General features: G+C 44.9%; 2 protein-coding genes across 2 annotated transcripts in view; one reads left to right on the top strand and one right to left on the bottom strand.

Moving 5' to 3' along the window:
* T265_08193 (hypothetical protein) overlaps nucleotides 1-775 on the top strand; it is a gene marked incomplete at both ends in the record, with an annotated part of 36,149 nt that extends 35,374 nt beyond the window's left edge. The window contains one exon of the mRNA XM_009173922.1: nucleotides 286-775. Within this exon, the coding sequence (XP_009172186.1) occupies nucleotides 286-534 (249 nt within the window). The remainder of the gene's footprint in view (nucleotides 1-285) is intronic.
* The window catches only part of T265_08191 (hypothetical protein), a gene marked incomplete at both ends in the record, with an annotated part of 51,860 nt that overhangs the window by 872 nt on the left and 32,086 nt on the right, over nucleotides 1-18,902 (bottom strand). Inside the window, 7 exons of the mRNA XM_009173920.1 lie at nucleotides 3,765-3,867; nucleotides 5,654-5,804; nucleotides 9,647-9,851; nucleotides 10,372-10,643; nucleotides 14,074-14,182; nucleotides 15,017-15,123; nucleotides 17,478-17,639. Coding sequence (XP_009172184.1) covers nucleotides 3,765-3,867; nucleotides 5,654-5,804; nucleotides 9,647-9,851; nucleotides 10,372-10,643; nucleotides 14,074-14,182; nucleotides 15,017-15,123; nucleotides 17,478-17,639 — 1,109 coding nt within the window. The remainder of the gene's footprint in view (nucleotides 1-3,764; nucleotides 3,868-5,653; nucleotides 5,805-9,646; nucleotides 9,852-10,371; nucleotides 10,644-14,073; nucleotides 14,183-15,016; nucleotides 15,124-17,477; nucleotides 17,640-18,902) is intronic.

The raw sequence follows: 18,902 nt of genomic DNA, 5'->3' as shown, positions 1-18,902 counted from the left end.
CACTTAGGGTATAACATCCAATACTACGTTAAGGATTAGGTCGTTGCAACTGGTGGATATCTGCTGAGTGTGCACGCGCACAAATCGTTTATATATACCGTTGGTCTTGTGGCCGAAAATTGGTCTGCTTGGTTTGTAGACAGTTTTATTTATATTGTTATTGCTTTTAATGTTATTCCTCCATCCAAAATGCGAAACCATGTCCGAATTACTGTGGTCGTCACAATGCGATAAAAACGTACACTCAGTATTTACCTGAATTTTTCAATTGCGTTTCCGTTTCAGCTGCAGCGTAAAGCCAACGAAGCGATGAAAGTGGAACTACCACAGGGCTTTATCCGTGGTGACTTTACTAGTTTTCCGTCGTCACGTCTGCAGGAAATTCTCACCCCCGCAGAGCCGTCTGAAACGGATAAACTTGTGTCACGACTAATTCTACCCCGCCATGATGAGTCGAGCCCCGCGGTTGTCAAGCTTTCGTTATCATCGTCACAAATAAGGTCTATGCACGCTCATCTGCTTTCAATGCATTGACTCCATTGACACAATATATCTGTCGTCCGTGGGCTGCAACAACGCAGCCGCATACATGACCTAACCCAACTCACTACGTTCGATCCACTGACCGTTTTCTTTCAACCTCAGTTCACCGTGTCAGACGTACTTATCATATTGACCGTGTTTTATCGGTGGTGTTTCCTTCGATATTATAACAATTCTTCTCAGTTAGTTGGTACTAGTTTCATTGACCTGGTTTGCTAACTCTGGAAACTGCTTTTATCAATAGTTTATTCACTGAGGGTCATTTAGAGATTTCCAACCGGAATTAAGGGTACCGCTGATCAGGTGTCTTGTGTCTCGACAGCACCAATCGCACGCTCAATATATACAGTTGTTTCACTCACGGTAGGAATCATGCTTATGAATGCGCTTATGGCTGAGAGCGCTTCGCACAAGTTAGCTATGCTAATGCACCCGCTGGCCATGAACCACAAACATCGAATGGTTTTACCCGACTAGGTACGCATACAACTCGTCAGTGCGACTGTGCGCACCCAAGCAACACGCTTGTGCGCCAAGGGAACTCGATGAGCAATGTTTGTGTTTTGAGAAGAATGCAGTGCCAATGGCGAAGATAAAATGGCACGAATGGTGGCTTAGGATGATTTGGGGAGTTTAGACACCTCATGTACCCGTCCCCTTATAATGGTCCATCATATTTGAAGGTAAGCCTAATCAAAGGCACTCTATACCAGATAATCGTAATGAAAAGACTGGACCTTACCGTGGTTGACGGTTTGCGCACCTCAACGACCCATTGAGCTATACTGGAGGCACTTCCTCGCGATACTCAGTGTCTCATACCAGGCTGGTCAATGGTTAGAGGTCTGATGAGCTCAGTCTCCTGGTCCTCCAGGTTGGGAGCTGGAACATGTGGCGACTTGTTCCGTAGAAATGGCAATGCACTTGCATTTCCCGCCAAACACCGCCGCTTTGCGGCTAGGCTTTTGATCCAAATGTTTTGGTTGAGGAAACTAATCGTCCTCCTGTCTAGGTTTGGGCGCCCTGACAGTATCCCAGCCCGCGTACAAGCATGACATGAACTGCTACAAATAAACTCATGCCACATCGGCCGTCTCATGATGCCATCAGCCGGGTCGCCTTGCCCGCTGCATACAGCGGTAAACGAAAACAGGCTACTGCTTTCGCTCCCTTCGTTCTTCATGGTTATACGGCAGCGAAGTATCGGTGTTAAACACTGATGTTATGTTGTCGATGATGATGTACCAAATAATGTGTCAGTGAAGTGTACTTCCGTTACGCTAGGCAGACTATAGATATTTAACAGATACATCCTCCGAAATGAGCTATGCAGTTCGCGGAATAGATTTAGCCGTCGTGGGGAGGTTACGAAGTGCAAATACATGAGATGTAGTTCAAAGGTTCTAAACTAACATCTGCACCCCGATTGTTCCTGTCCAGACTTGGATAACCTGGAAGTATTTCGGCCGTCGCGCTTCCTTCTGGTGGCATGGCAGCCAGGCATTGGGTGTCACAGCTGGACGAATATTATTTATTATGCGTAGTGCCAGTTGCCTGACCCATGTCCCAAGGTGCTGAGTATCCAACTCTTCTATCAGGTTTGAGCTGTAAGATTTGATCGTCACCTGCAAACACCAGACTCCCTTTGTCGACCGCTGTTTTAACATTGGCTCATGGTTGAGATATCGGTAGCACAAACAGCCCAGCATTGACTCGTTCTTACATGCCCACTTCCGGCAAAATACTCCCAAATTGGATGCTGAGGACTAAAACAAGTGTAGGGCCTAATTACAAAGTCATCGAAATTCCGAAGCCCAAGCCTAACTAAAAATTGTGCGCTACAAGAATCTGCCGCCTTGACGTGGTAGTCTGACCTGAGCATCCTAATGATCCCGTGGGCTAAACTGGCTGGACTTCATTTCTCCGAGCTTCAAGAATTCCAGAAAGACTAGCACTCGCTAGAGGCGGAACCCTCAAAACCCAGCAGTGTCCCGTACGGATGTTGGATGCACTGGTCATATTTTTACCTCTTGAACACCGTCACACATAGGTCAACAATTATGGTCTAAAAGCAACGATCAACTGCGCTGCGTTGTATCGACGTATCTCCTGCAGAGATGGATCGAACATTTTCGTCGCACTTCACCTACGGGTGCGTGAATGCCAGCGGAGAATATTCTGAGTTCATTGCCAAGTATTAGTTCTGATTTTAGTGCAACGGTTGGGGTCAGTACACGAATTTGCAAGGCCGGGGTCGCGTTTGCTAATTTGAGATACCTCTGGCATCAAAGTGGTGTATCCCTGGATCTCAGATTACGTGTGTAGCAGGCTACAGTGGAGCCATATTGTTGTATGGCTGAGACTTAGCCTGTTCGAGCAGTGGAACTGAGACATCTTCAGGTATTCGGTTATCGTTGTCTCAGAACCATAGCTCGTGTGGGTTGGTGTCGGCGTATCCATAACGAAACAATTAGAAAGCGGGTTTTCGGTTGTGTAACGGGTACTTCCATCGAAGAATGTGTCCAGCACCAGGTGAGTTGGTTGGGACATGTTGCGCATACCTAACCCTCGTCTGCCGAAGAGAATGCTGTTTCCCGTGCCCAATTCAGAGTGGCGGAAGCAGAGAGGTAGCCAACCCCTGACTTGAAAGAGGGGTATGAAGGAGATTACGAGAGGTTTGGGTGCTTTTGGTGCTACTCGCCTTGCAGAATGGTGACCGCATGATCCCCACTTTGTCTGGTTGGAGTCCCTGTGAGATACGACTGCTAATCGATGTCAGTGTCGTTCTTGTCGGTTTCTATCCAGATTGCCTGAATGAGTTCTGGAGGTGTAGGCACCTCGAAATGATTGTAGTAAGCTGGCACTAAGTCCCATCCACATCCTTTTCTTCACGATAAAGCTTACAAATGAATCATGGGTGTGCGGCAGAGAAGCATCAGTGCTGAACACTGATGTAGGTGTTCGGCAGAGAAGCACCAGTGCTGAACACTGATGTCATGCAGTCGATGGTGATGATGATGCCTATTTCACGTAACTAATGACAATGTTGTGTCCCTTCCTTTATTCCTCGTCATTAAGCTACCGTCCTTTTAGTTTGTCCTATCTCTGTGAGGCGTGGCGACCCGAACCTTGGACTGGTGGAGAACTTCGCGCATCTTGTCACATGGTGGGTGGTAATTTGCTTCCTAGCGTCTCTTCTGTAAACGATAAGACGAACGTACGCCTTGAAGTCAAGATGTTCGGACACTGAGAAGGCCCCTGATTTGTCTATGCTCTGAGCTAGTTCGCGCTCCAGTTCAGAATCGATAGTGTCACACCCGTTTCCTGTGTTGCAGCCAAGTTCATGTGCCTTCAGATGCCTTCTGCACAGAATTCGCTTAGGGAGCTGATTTCGCTCGCAACACTGATTTGAAAAAAGTAATTCTCTCCGCTAGTTTTGTGTCATGCTTCAGTTGCTTTTAAAGTTCCTTTAGAACGCATCAGTCTCTAGATTGCTTCAAGCGACCGAGGATGCCCACTGGACAGGACGAAGCCTGTTTTCTCTCATTGGTCATATTGGCTAATACATTAAAAATGTATATGAAACTAGTCAGAAACCACGCATGACTAGGTCACTCCACGTGCAAAAGGGAAGGGCGCAGGGGTCAATATGTCACTGACGAACCGATTGTGCCCAGGGTTCACCCAGTCAAACTGACCACATCACAATCAGACTCCGTCGGGCAACGGGAATACCTCGCAGGCCAACAGAACCCTTTCTTGGAAACAGAGTTCTGGTTAAGTAACCGGCTTCCAGTAGCGTCGGTGTGAGTGTGTACCTCACTTCCACCCACAGCTCTGCTCAACAAATGGCGCTTATTTTCAGGTCGGTCATTGAGGATAATAATACTACCAGAGCCCCCGGTTCTTGAACGCCACTTCCTCCCACAATGATCTTAGAAATCAGCGGTAATCGGAAATCTATATTGTTTTCGCGCGGACACTGGTCTTGATTGTGCGAACACTGACTAGGCAGTTCCAAACGTCCAATGAATTGCACAACAAATACAAAATGCCGATGTGGCAATAATCTGCATCAGAATTAAGCTGGCACCATGGAGGACCGTCTGTATCGTTCAGCAGCCTCGACCGGTTCACTGGCTTCAGTGATGCCTCTTCCAACAATCAGGATCACATTCTCCGAACCAGAGGTAGCGAACCTCTTCAATATTTCCGCAGGACTGTTGTAGCTTTGACTCAGCTGATCACCAGTGGCGTCCACGTGCACACCTACAAAAGGCAGAATGTAAGGTAAGTGCGTTGGGGGAAAGTGTTCAAAATAATGTGTCCACATAAAAAAAAACACCACACTGTAAGGAGGAAGTCAGTTCACCAACCCATTCAGCCTAAGCGAAGGGGGTCTGGAATAAATGGAGTGACTCAGATGTATGGGAGGTGAATGATACAAATCATCCAGTTGTGCAAAACGCCAGGGTTGGGCTCGAACAGTGGACCTACCGGTTGGCAGCTTCGCGCCTTAACCGCTGAGCTATCTTGAGCGACGGATTCATAGGACGAATGCAGCTGTCTCTATATCCACTTCATGAACCGGAGTAAAGCCGAGCACTGTAAATCAGCTAACCGTTGTACAACATATATGATCTTGTTATGAAAGTTACGTCACCCTGTACCGAAAAGCCGAAGTCCATTGTACAGTCGTTTCACCTTTGTTTGAAATCATCGACATCATAAGCGCAGTATACTTCCTCATGAGTTGTTAACGGTAGTATGACGGGTAAGTGCGAACTAATCCCACTGCTGGCTAAACTTTGCGCTTTCAGGCGGATTCGAATCTCCCAAGGGTTTCGTGAGATGCGATCCGCTGATCATTCCAAACAAGGGTGAAATGGCTGTACGGTGCTTTTCGGCCTGCATGACTCAATCTAGCGAAATTTTCAGATTCCCCATAACATCAGAATACGGCGTATTTGTTGGAGTTATTGGGTTATTTGTTCGTTTAACCATTCAATATTGGCTGAAGGATTCCCCATAGTACATAACCACAGCAGAACCTCCCGCGGCGCCACAAATATACAGGCCGCAAAACAGTATGGTTAAAGAAAGCACCTACCTGGCACCCAGTAGAAAAGGGAACGGTTAGCAGCGAATAGGGCCTCTGAACCGGGTAGAGGGTGCTGACATACGAAACCAGCCAGTATGTCCGTATATTCTTGACACATTGCTAAACAATTTCGACTGTAAGAAGCGTCCAAGAGGTTACCCTAGAAAGAAATGAGTGCGACAAGAAAAAGGGTTACAAAGCCCGAAAGATATCATAAGCTTATGTAGTCTAGGTGGCACAAAAACGAATAGCTCTGAATGTTGTCATTTTCCACCACCCATGACAAGACTCCTATGGAGGCATGGATTATAGTCAAGACCCCGAGAAGAACTGCTGCAGTAACCCACGCAGAGTTTTGTATAAAATGAACGTAATATAGTGGTAAAAGTTTAGCCCAAAAGCTCACCCGTACGTGTGGCCCTTCTAACACTGGTTGAGTCCGGCATGACGCCGTGAGATTACGAAGTTTCTTCGCATTATAAGTGAAGTCCCCTGTCTAGGAGTGGATCTGACTGGAGACAGACTCCCATCCTGACCCAGAGGCGATGAAATAAGCAGTTTGATCCGGAATGGCCGATATTATGACCAATCAGAGCGTGCTTACTTGCGATCTGTAGGCGGTTCGATGAACGATATTTAACGAAAGACATGAGACATTTAATTTTTCGGAGTAGCTGCCCTTCATAATGTGCGTTTTTACGCCCTTAGGAATGCATGCAGTAAACTAAATTTCTCTGGAGAAGACACTATGTGATTATAGAAAAATCAACTGACTGAAAGACAGGTTCTTGCTTGCTGATAGATGATCGGGCAATGGATCGATGGTAGGATGCTCGTATTTCGTACGAAAAGCCCAATGCTAAAAAATAAGTGGGAAGAATGTTGTCCACGCTATGCCTACTGATAAGGGAGATTCATCTTCAAACTCCTTGAGTGTTGACGAACGATGAGGGAAAGTCCATGGAGAATGGCACCGACGTGATATACATTCATGATACACTTATATCGCCATCAAAATTACGGAGGCACTCCATATCCCCCTCGTTCGTTCACTGTCGCTAAATCACTAGCCCAAGATAAGTGGACTCAAATTAAGTGGTCATTTAACATTGGTTCCTCCATTTTGTCGGACTACTTAACGCGAGGATCTGATCAGGCTAAGGACCTACACCCAAATTAGGGTAAATTGTGAGTGATTGGCAAGCTAATTGAATTTGCCGGTTAACAGTTCTTAGATCACTGTATGCCTACGTATAGTAGGAGCGTTATGAACGGTTTAGGCTAAGCTGGATACGACGTTGCATGTAAGCCCTTAGCGCAGATACGGACAGGTGAGTTAATTCTATTGCTAGAAGAACAAAATGCCTCTGACTTGACTTCCCAAGCCCGCATATTAGCCTTCAACATAAAACTAGGATAGACAGACGAGATAAGTGGACTCAAATTAAGTGGTCATTTAACATTGGTTCCTCCATTTTGTCGGACTACTTAACGCGAGGATCTGATCAGGCTAAGGACCTACACCCAAATTAGGGTAAATTGTGAGTGATTGGCAAGCTAATTGAATTTGCCGGTTAACAGTTCTTAGATCACTGTATGCCTACGTATAGTAGGAGCGTTATGAACGGTTTAGGCTAAGCTGGATACGACGTTGCATGTAAGCCCTTAGCGCAGATACGGACAGGTGAGTTAATTCTATTGCTAGAAGAACAAAATGCCTCTGACTTGACTTCCCAAGCCCGCATATTAGCCTTCAACATAAAACTAGGATAGACGGTTACGGGACATGATATAATAATAATAATAATAGTAAATAATAATAATAATTAATAATAATAATAATAAGCTAGCATTTCAACACGCCAACCACTTTCCGACAAGATCACATTTCTGTGACTCAAAGCGAATATGCTCAACAGTTGAATTAACGCATCAGGAAGTTCCTGCTTCAGGGCTTCAGGCATGATGAGAAGTTGTTTATCGCCACCTGCATCAGTTATGGAAACTCACGAGGAAAACTACTTCAAACTTTAGTGTTTTCTTGTTCCTATAAAAGGACCTAATACTTATATACAACACGGTCACTGTAATAGACATTTTATTTGAAGTACACATTTGACGTCCCGTTGACAGTTTGAGATAACTGAGAGTACGCCACAGCTTCCTGAATCCATGTCCTTGTGACGCGGTCAATCCACAGTGGTGAAATTTTATGCAGCTCGCCAATGCAAGCTCCGTAGTTATGTTTCGGTGTTCTATTTAAACGTCTAACTACCGCAAAAGGTGCGGTTTCTCATTCATTCGAAAGCCTAATTCATCTCTCCTTCGGGCTCTCAGTGGTTAGGGCGTGAATTTATTGGCCGGAAGGTCCGTGATGCGAACCCGACCTCTGCCTCTCAACTTCCCCTGTCTAGGCTTGAGCAACCTGGCAGTATCCCAGCCCTCATGCTTCCTTCGAGTGGCATGGCAGCTAGGCACCGAGAGGATGTTAGAGCTGGATGATTTTTTCACTCAACTCAATCTGTCCTACTTCTGACCTACTGTTTTTCGACCTCGTAAATAATATTTGCCCTGATTTGTCAGTAACACGGATCGAATGAAAGTTTAATCTTCCTAGATGTTCTAATGACTCGACGTGCGAAAGAGACATTGCGAAGCAACAGCCACCGTCAAGCTACATGGAGTGGCTAATAAATACACTCCAGTAGCTTCCCGTCTAGTGCTTATATACTACGTCACAGCGAGAGAAGCTTAGCACAAGTGACTATGGCAGAACCAGATACTGGTCACAAGCGGTCATCTAAACAGGTTCATCACCTTCCACAATAAACCGAACACGACCTCTGACATAATTAGCATAGCTTAACAAAACTAACTGTGCGATCACATTGCCAACTACGTAACCCGAACATACAAATCCGCCCTAAATGTTAGTTCTCCGGCTGCTGAGTTCTCTGCAGATGGCCCGTGTTTTTGTGTAAGCCCAAAAGTGTGGCATATCATTCCCGCACATGCAATTCATCAATTGACTTTCAGTTGCGGAGAGGCATACACAGGTTGAACGAACCGGTGCCTTTCGGAACGAATTTCGAAGCATAAATAAGGAAGTTGCTACCGCCCATGTGGTTAGCAGATAACATCCTGGTAACGACGAGGTAACTGGGAATCATCAATTAGGCGACGCGTCCACTATATCACACACAACAGCAAAGAGAAGATCCACATGCAAGCTTAGAGTTTTCGGCATACGACAAGTCCAATGAACAGCCTAGGTATGCGGTTGGCTAATGGAGCATCCATACAATTCTAGCTTTGATTGTGAGAGCCATGAGGAAGCCAGCGTTGAGTTGTTTAGCTATCTAGATTAGGTGGAGAGTGGAGTTTGAAGCCAAAGTTGAGATCTAAATTGCAGAGGGGACATGCAGCGGGCATGCATCATCACAAGAAAATATGCAACATATGTTATCAAGGTCATAGGTGTAAAGTGACCCCACGGTATGCACCGTGGGGTACATAGTAGCACGAGGTATAAGGGAGACATACATACAGTTAGAACCGTCGCAAAAGCATCCGAATTTTCATAAACAACTTACGCACTACACTAACCTACATTTTAAGTAAACATACCTGGTTATAGAGCACCTGTATACTGTCCGGAAGATGGAGTCTTAGTGTATTTCTATAGATATGTCTGCAGTTCAATGGGACTTTCACAATTAAAGTTTGAGTGACTTCGTTTTCCTGAAAAAAGCACGTCAAATTGTACTCTTCTCGAGCTTCTAAAGTCTGTTAAGATGCCATTTCGTAGGATTGGAATAGCTCAGTGCGTATCTTTGTTGTTTCTCGAAGAACCCACCAAGAAGGCGTACGGTATACAAAAGTATCAAAAAGTATTGGTCAAAGAGCGTGCGTGCGCTGGCCAACAATGGCTATTAGGCTGTGTTCTATCGATTAGAAATAAGTGAGGTGCATACGCAAGTTATTACCTTGCACAACCCTTACCTGAGAGCTCATTTGAGCGACTAGTAGCGCCCTAAACTCCCGATTATGTCCGTGCTCTGCGATTTCCTCGTTGATTTGACGCAAAGTTTGGAACACTCCCGGACCAGCAAGACAATGAACAGTGACCAGATCACACCACGTTGAAATTTTGTAGACGCCGCCTTTCAACTGGTGCATCACTGTTTGCCCAATGTCCGCCAACTTTCTAAAAGTAAATGAAAGAAGTTTGCGAGGACGGAGTGGTTGTTCAAGACGAGGTATACAATGGTCCCCTGATTACATTCGTTTTGGGTCTGGCGAGAAAAGCATCGATTCACAAGCAGGTAAAGAATACAAAAGTTGGGCAGCTAATGGCAACCAAAGATGAATCCTGACAGTAACGCCACTGAGTCACGCCGGCCAGAATGCGACCTGAATCGCAGTTAAGTTGTGAGCCTGAAAAAACCTGTGTAGTGGTTGGGTGAGAGCTGAGATACCGCCGCACAATGGGTGACACACCGCCTGTCTCTTAACAGAAGTGAATGGTAACCATAATCGCTGTCTTCGTTACGATGCTTCAACGAGTGATTTGCAACAGAAAACTGCCCAGCTGAAACGCCTTCAGATTGCAGAATCTGAAGTGGTTTATTAGGCCCGGATGCTTGTATGACATCGTTAACTTAAAAGAGCATTGTGAACAGAAGAGTGCCCAATGTACAGCACATATGTCAATAAGATAGACTTACCGATCTTCAACAATGAGAAATCCATGCTGGACAGCAAGTCGACGCAACCCAGTGATGATACGTTCCACGTTGTTGTCGAAATGCAACATGTCCAGATGTAACTTGATTGCGCACACCTTCGGCCCAACTTGATCCGCCAATTTCAACAGTTGTTCCGGATCCACAGTGTCTATCGCAACACAGAGACGTGAGGATTTTTGGGCTACTAACTGCTCCAAGGAAGGTTGCTTCGCAGCTAAATATGTGACATCGGATAGATGAGGAGCATGATCCTTGAGAAGTGAGAGAATACAGATGATCATCCTTTACGTCTTCGCCGGTGGAACAAGACGAAGACAAGAGAGCGATATCAAGAGGCCCATGAGTATCAAGTCTGGGTCATACAAATGCAATCCAGAACCGAGGGCCCCAGGCAATAATGACGGAAGTGATTTTATTTAGTACCGAACAACAAAATCGAAATACGGACACTCATATATTCAAGATAGTACAGATATCTGTTTGTGGAAATCAGCCCTCGAGACGGATCGCATCTGGATAGTCCTTCAGGGCATCGTCCAACCAGATACTGATGATCGATAATGAAGACAGCCGAAGCGGGTCAAACGAATGTAACTAGTCAGAGGACGGGGGTGAGTGAAGCAGAATTTAGGCGACTTTGGATGGACCTCCTGTCTAATTGATATCCATCGATATTCTTCCCATGCCTAATCAACAGCATTCAACAACGTGCGGATCCCCACAGCGGTTCTCCGTTATCACCGGCGGGCACGGACGTGTACATTAGCGTACTACACGGGATCGGCGACCGGTATCCCGCAACTTCGACCAGCCAAAAGACCTGCTACATTAGGTATGACAATGATAACTTTAACACTCGAGGGGCAAGAATAGCGGCTTAATTGGAGCACGCATATATCCAGCATAAGCAAAACCTAGTTGAGTAATTTCAGGTGAAACTTGCCAGAACGCTAGCACAAAATTTTCCATTCAGGCAACTTGAACAAAACGGGTGACTCCCATCGGGAAGAAAGTGAGTTTCGTTTTGATGCTGATGCTGGTGTGACGTTTGAACTCTGGTTTCAGAATAATAAGAAGATCTAGTTCGTGCGAAGGTGGTAGCACGAAATGGGTGACAAGAGGGTTAGGCAGCTTATGCTAAAGCTTGGTACAGCAAAATATAAAGGATTCATGACTACTGACTTGTAAAAGTATCCAGAAACTTGAACTACAAGGAGCCCATAAAGCTCGCGGTGAGCAACCCTGATTGTTTGCTATCTACGCTTGAGGATGACTGATAATAACAACAATTACAAGGTCGCTTATGCCGGTGGTGTCAACCGTGAGTGTAAACTTCTCAAACTTGACAGTTTGACTGACGATCAGTTCAAATGGGGGGGTATATGTTAAGTGCCTGAAGTCGACTCAAAATACAGATACCCGGACAATCACAATGAACGAAACTGAGCAGACACCAGGTAGTATTCTTTAGATTGTCACACCAGTGATACGGTAGTCCGCATCTACCATTACTTATGGTGCAGTTAATAGAGGAAACGCGCCCAAGAAGATGCACCAATAAATTCGAAACCGCTTACCATTTGCTGGTAGTTCGTCGGCAACGGCATCTAGACAAACCGCTTACGCAAAAAGTGACAGGAAAAGTCAAAAAGAAGAAAGTTGCCGATCACAGTAAGACAACAGAACCTTGGTGGACGTCCAATGCCACATCTTTGCGTTGCTCAGAGGCGATTATTGCAACGTTCAGAATTGCTTAGGTATCAAAAGGCAAATAGGGGGAGCTTGAAACCATAGGTTTGCGTGTCCACCTAAAACTTAGCATATCCTCTGATACTGCACTAATCTCCCAAACAGCGTGAATTAAAGACTCGCTTACCTACCCCATTTTCAAGAAAATACACTATTCAAAAGGCATCCGGCGGAACCCTACAAATTACTAGTGAAGTAACTTGGACACATAAATCGAAGCACCAAGTAAAGGATAAAAGGCAAAGCAAGTGAAAATTTCCGTGCTTAGTTTCTCTGTGAAGGGTTTTAGTCGATAAAGGTGATACCAAAGACAGGGCTTCAAAAGTACCAATCAGAAGATTAACGTAAAACCACGCAGGAATCCTGTGAGCCTTTGATTAGGGCTTTATTTCCTAAACAAGAGCGAATGACATCGAATACTGCCTTTAATTCTCGGCCAGGAAATGTTATATAGAAACTTCCGGTAAAAACACAAATATATGGGTGGTTGATCGGATGGCAGTTGATCTGTCCACCGAGCTTGGTAATTGGCTTGCAAACGTTTCGTCCCCAGTCGAGGAGACATCGTCAGTGCGCACTGACGATGCCAGTGCAGTGAGTACTGCCACTGTGAGATACATCGTGACAACTAGTGACAGACGTCAAGCTGCTAGCTTTTCGAGGATTAAAAACGATAACTGCAGAAAATGTCTACTGGTGCGCCATCTGTCGGCTGGCTGGCTGTTGTTGGGGTTCAACGACAGGTACTAAACCTGTAACTGCAACTAGTACAAGGAATTCCACCACCCTCTCTTGGATTGTACATCGCTTATTCGAAGGAGCAACGCTATGGACAGAATGAGCTACAACAAACGCACTTCAGTTCCTTGTATTTCCCATAAACATCTATTATGTAATGTGAAAACTACGAGGAAAGCTAGTTTGTCAAACGGGAACAGACTATAGCCTTTCCGTTGGTTTTCAAACCGAGTGCTAATTTGTGCTGTAAACTTTACCACATTTTTATTGTAATAGTTTTCACCGCTGTCCAGATGCACGCATTTGCACTCGCACAGACAAGAATACACAATGTGATTATTGTCTGATGATCATTCAGTTCTGAAGTTGGTCTGTTGCATGTATTCTCGTACGTGCTCAGGAGCTCGAGAAAAGCCAGTGGCTATGGTGTGAGATTACCTGACCCGAAGATAAGTGGTTCGAACCCAACCCTAGGATCTCCCGTTTAGGGTTGGACAACCTGGCGTTAGTTTAGGCCTCTTGTCTCCCTCGGGTGACATGGCAACCAGGCACCTAAAGAGTGTTAGAGCTGAACTGTTTTTTATCGCGTCCACACGCGCAGACAAGAACCTCCAATGTGCACCTTGGTTGTTCGATCTTCACTCTGCTCTGAAATGAATAGCCATTTGATCCACTTTTTCATCGTCCTTTGTTGTAGATACTCTCCTAAGTACCACATGCAATAATCTTACCGTGACATACTGATTTAATGGAAAGAGAAACTATTCCGACGAGACTTCAGGTACCAAACATGCAGAGGGATTCCTTGTTACATGTGTTGTTTACTGAGAGTGATTGATATTTATCATTTTGAGTCTGACCACTTAATTACGCACGCCTGTTTTTTTTCATTATTTGGTTGCGTGAGTACGCAGGATTGGCAGCTTGGTCTTATGTCCATTACAAAGTGATTCACAAGGTACTAAACACAAATCGGTTATCGAAAGAACTAAGAGCAAATATAATACGCTCACTGTTTTTCTACAGAGGAAAATGTTGGTATCTCAGGTATCGTAGATGGTGGTCGTTGGCTTGTTCGCTGAGCTGAGCANAAACGTTTGCATCAAATGGCCCAGCCCAGCGAACAAGCCAACGACCAACATGCTCACTGGTCCACAGTGTTGTGGACTGCTGTGCATGTATTAGCTCACTCACTGCAGGCGCCGGAGTTGAACGGATGAATTCTGTGACACGTAGTTTATCCTGTTCCGTGATTCGACCTTCGGCATGGAGAATTTCCGTTAGTTCGCTCAGCCGGAACAGACTATGAAGGATACGTGGCGAAAAAACAGACAAAGTTGAGTGAAGACATCCGAAAAAGGAAACAGCATTCCGTAAGTCTAGGTAACAGACAGGATAACAGAAACATAGCTATCTTATAAACCCGATGGGCAGACACGCGATGAAACAGGCCCAACAACATCTAGAGAAAATTCACAACCCCCAACAGTTACCGGCGATAGTGCCTCACGGATAATAGACAGAACTGACACAGTGCTAGGCGCATGTGTAATATGGAACAGACTGTACTGAAGTTACCAAACAAATCACCCTCATATATGCCTGTTAGCAATGCGGCTGCAGTAATTACCAGAGTAATCATGCATGGTTGAATAAATGTGGCCGTCGAAACGTCGAAACATTACAACGCGTACTGGGGCGAATAGAGCAAACTGTCCCATCAATACGGCTTAAAATTGCTGCGATACGAAATGGTTATAATATCGCAGACAATATCATGGAAACATAACAGCGGCAATAACAGGTGATCCATCCACTAAGCCGTCACTTCAGAACTAGCAGACGGCGTTAAAGGCGGCCGCGGCCTTCCATACGACAAGTGTATTCGAATTACCATTTACGGCTTTCACCCGGGTTTCGCCCGTATGACTTCCGGTGTGGTCTACCAAAGAGAACTGGACGGTAGACCCATGGCAGATCCAGTCTAAGAGGACAAGTAATAGCACTTTCCAACACTACGTCATCTATCATACAAACGTAAGCACACAAGAGTAGACTAACTGGTTGTGGTACATAGATTTTTGAAGAAAAAACCTCGTTATTCGGGTCGGTGAGACAAGGAGGAAATTAACAGTACCTGTCAACTGATATACCGTACTTCGATTGTAAAATACCGACACCGCCTTGTTCACGGTCGACGAGAAGTAGGGCCCGAGAAACACAAATTCCCTCGCTTCGCAACAACTTAAAAAAGAGCACATGAGATGCGAAACAGGTTATTCGAAATGTATGATGTGTAATAGGAGACAGTTTTGGACTGAAATGTACTAAACGGGAAGCAAAATAGTGTAGCCAGTTTAAAAGCATGATATAGCGACAAGCGTGGAACAAATATTTCCAGATTCTTCGATGGTATTTCAGTATCAATGAGTGCCAAAAAACAAGAATGTAGCAAGCACAAAAATTCGATCTTCCGTTGGGAGGCACGTACGCTGGCAACTGACTCAGAAGGGCCTCCATAATGCTCTATATTGTGATGTCATATAAGGATAAGTAATCGTTAGTGTGCACTTTTGGTAAACGAGTGACGAGACACTCAAGTGTCTCTACGAAAGGATGAAATTAATCACCTTGGTATAGAGAAAATAGGTGCATCAGTAGATTTACAAACGACGGGACAGACTAACACACCAATGGAGCAAAAGATGGAAACCATCATCAGAAGGCATGGAGTAGAACTCGGGAGGCGTCAGGATCAGAAGTTACTCGTGTATCAACTAACAAGAAAGCATTACAACTACCAAATCAACAAACGTAATCAAGACTAGATAAGCAAACGTCATGCAGACAAATGTGAAACAAATAAGTGAATGGTCAGGGGTAATTACTCTAACTCGGCTGGAAATCAGAACTTTGAAACCAAAGTGCTGAGCATAGTAAATGAAAGAACAGAACGTTCAGACAACCTAGGCTGCCAGCATTCCGTTCAACAACCAAATAGTCATATTCAACCGCGGAGCAACAATACTTATAAATGTTTTGGCAACCCTAGTCGAATAAAAACTCATCGGCTGGGATGACGAGTGGATCTAATGTTCCTAACCCGAAGGAACCACAGCCAAATGATTGGTGATCAGCATCCATACTTCAGTGGAGTCGATACGGATAAACGCCAACCGACTCTTATGCAAATAATTTCAACTACCAATGAATCTGTCTAGTAGTAAGTCTTCGAAAAGAGAAATGGGCAAGTCAACCTACAGGCAAAGTGCTCCCAGAATGCAAATTAACATTTGGGTCAGGAAACTCGTGGGTGCACCGCGCAGCCCAATAAATACCAGAGGACGAAGACATCCAATATTACCCAAGTACTAACAGAATTGATCGAGCCTCATGTGATCGGAACAGCACGGTGGTTGTGAGGCTCACGGATCCAGTGCACTCCTGCTATCCCAATCTGGTATCAATTTAGCTCTGTTTGCATGCATCAAAAAACCGCAAAGAGTGTTTTTTGCCTCAGCATCGGTCTCTCGTACATCACCGCTTTAACGTAAAACGTCGCTAATTTGTGCGCCTATAGAGGCACATCACATCACCATTGACTAGAAACAACTGAAGACGCTGGGTTCATTCAATAGGTATTCCAAATGTCTGAACTTTAATGTATATGGTCTCTAATCCGATATGACCCAACGTAGAACCTCGACTTCCCGTTTTCTCAGTAAAAAAAACATCGACAAATACACGCAGTGAGTTCGCCTATAGACAACAACTCGCCAAGCATTCGGCCTTCACTATATGAAAGAGGAAGTCAGAACTTGATCTTCGGACTGAGAAATCACGTGTTATTCACCAATGCAATAAATGCGACTGTGACCCAGGAGAATCACGCACAATTGCTATTTATGGTAACTCTAACAATTTGGCAAGCCTCGGTTTACCTGTCCCTAATAACATCAGACGGTTAGTTGATACCTAACAATTGTACCAGCGCTTCCATAAGACCCATTGCGGAGTGTTTCTTGAAATGTCACAAAATTTCGACTGCTAGTTCACGCCGCGTCCGCATGGTAACCGCAAGGGGCCTAAGTTTTTCTAGAGCTGCTTCTCTATGTAAAGTTTTTCTGGCCGGGATCGCATTTAATGAAAGGAATGAAGATAGCAATAAGCCGACTATTTTCGGACTGGCATGGAATGCAGCGCAGGTAATTGATCATCTACTGAAATAATGACTGAAAGCACACGCACACAAACAGAACCATCACGTAAAAATACATGAGATCTGCGGCGGATGTAGCACGAACTCGTTGATGCGAAAGAAGATACAACCATTGGACTGCCAAACAAAAGCTCACAAGACTGAATCACTAAAAGATGCACCCCGTGCGCGTTTCGCACGGCAATGATCGTGTTCATCAATTGACCCGTTTTAATTTGTGTAAATTCACCTGTGCTCACAAATTTATTCGAAAAGAGCGTCCAGCATATGATACCGAGATATGGGGCCAATAACATGCTTCAGGTGACTCCGAACTCCATTCCATAAAAAACCGGGAAGAGCACTTTGAGACATTCGTAATGTAATGGATGCAACTGACCTCAGCAACAGCCGCCACACTAGCTCCCGATGTAACCACATCCTCGACGATCACGCAATGTTGTCCCACTTTCCAAACTCCTTCGACCATTTTCTTTGTCCCATACGTTTTGGCTTCTTTGCGGCAGATGACCATCGGGAGAGAAGTTATGACTGAAATGCACTGCACAGATTTAACGGAAGGCGGTGTAAGCAAGTTGTGACATCAGTGGATGAAAAAAGATTATAAAGGCAAAAACTAGTTTAACCTGGAGATTGTACAGGCGCCCTGATTCAACCATTCGAATTTCTCGTAGCATTGGACATGGGAACTGACTAACATCAGATCACACAAACAAAAGGCCACAAATTTTAAACATATCCAACAAGCGCAATAAAATAACATGGTAGTTGAAGTAGACTGACTAGTCCAAGAAGTCTTTGAATTTAGTAGCAGTTGGTTGGGATGTACCGTCCTAGCACTGCACGGTAAGCCAGTTTTTTTTTGCAGATTGCGGATGACTTCGTATGCTTTACAACCCAAATGCTCTTGCATCTAACAAAGTGCTGACTGCACAGAGTCCAGAATAAGTTCAAGTGTATCATCGTCAATCATGAAACTGCTGAAACAACTCAGTTCTAGACCACTTGATAGCCAAATTCCTTGTAACCTATATTCCCAAAGATAGGTCCTGATGCAAGAAGTGGTGATCCCAAAAAAGTGATTAGCCGCTAAACTATGCACGCTAGGCCTGCGCGATTCGATGCACGCAATCAGCCGCAGATGAAAACCACCGTGCAACAAAATTTCGTTACAGAAACACAAAGATTTCGATGAAAGTTTGCTACCCCGAAGGTTTCAACCTATTCATTGGGCGGGAGATTTAGGTAGCACAAATCTTTGCAACTGAAGTGTGGTCGATCTACGCCCTCGTTACCTATACTCGTACCGTCTGAAAACAAGACCAATGATGCACAACAGTTCGTGAGACTAGTGATTTTGAAGCGCCTCAACACGTGAATGTGACCGTAAGATTGAAGCGCTGCTCGTCATTTTCCTTACACGATTGAACTGATAGGCTGGCGTCAGCTGAGGACCTCGAAAGCATTAGTACACAAAAGGCTCTGAAAGTTAGCGCAATGGGAAATCGCGCGCATAAATGAAAATCAGATTGCCCAGAAGTCTTCTTTATTGTCCTCAGAGTATGCCAAGTTTCTTCAGTCTATCTGTGTGAACGGGAGACTAATTCAACTCTGAAAGGGGTCGAGTGTCACTGGACCACACTTTAGTAAAGCCCTATTAACATGAAAGGCATACCAGATATAAGGGCAAATGTATCCCGCTAATCTTTCAGGAAAGAACGTCTGGCTCAAATCCCCAAACGGTCAAAGAAATCGACGAAGACGGTGACGGAATTTGGGCTCACTAAATAAGTAAGAAAGCGAC

This window comes from Opisthorchis viverrini, assembly GCF_000715545.1.
Source record: "Opisthorchis viverrini unplaced genomic scaffold opera_v5_206, whole genome shotgun sequence".
Lineage (NCBI taxonomy): Eukaryota > Metazoa > Platyhelminthes > Trematoda > Opisthorchiida > Opisthorchiidae > Opisthorchis > Opisthorchis viverrini.
Note: the sequence above shows the minus strand (reverse complement) of the source record. Positions and strands in the feature narration are given on the sequence as shown.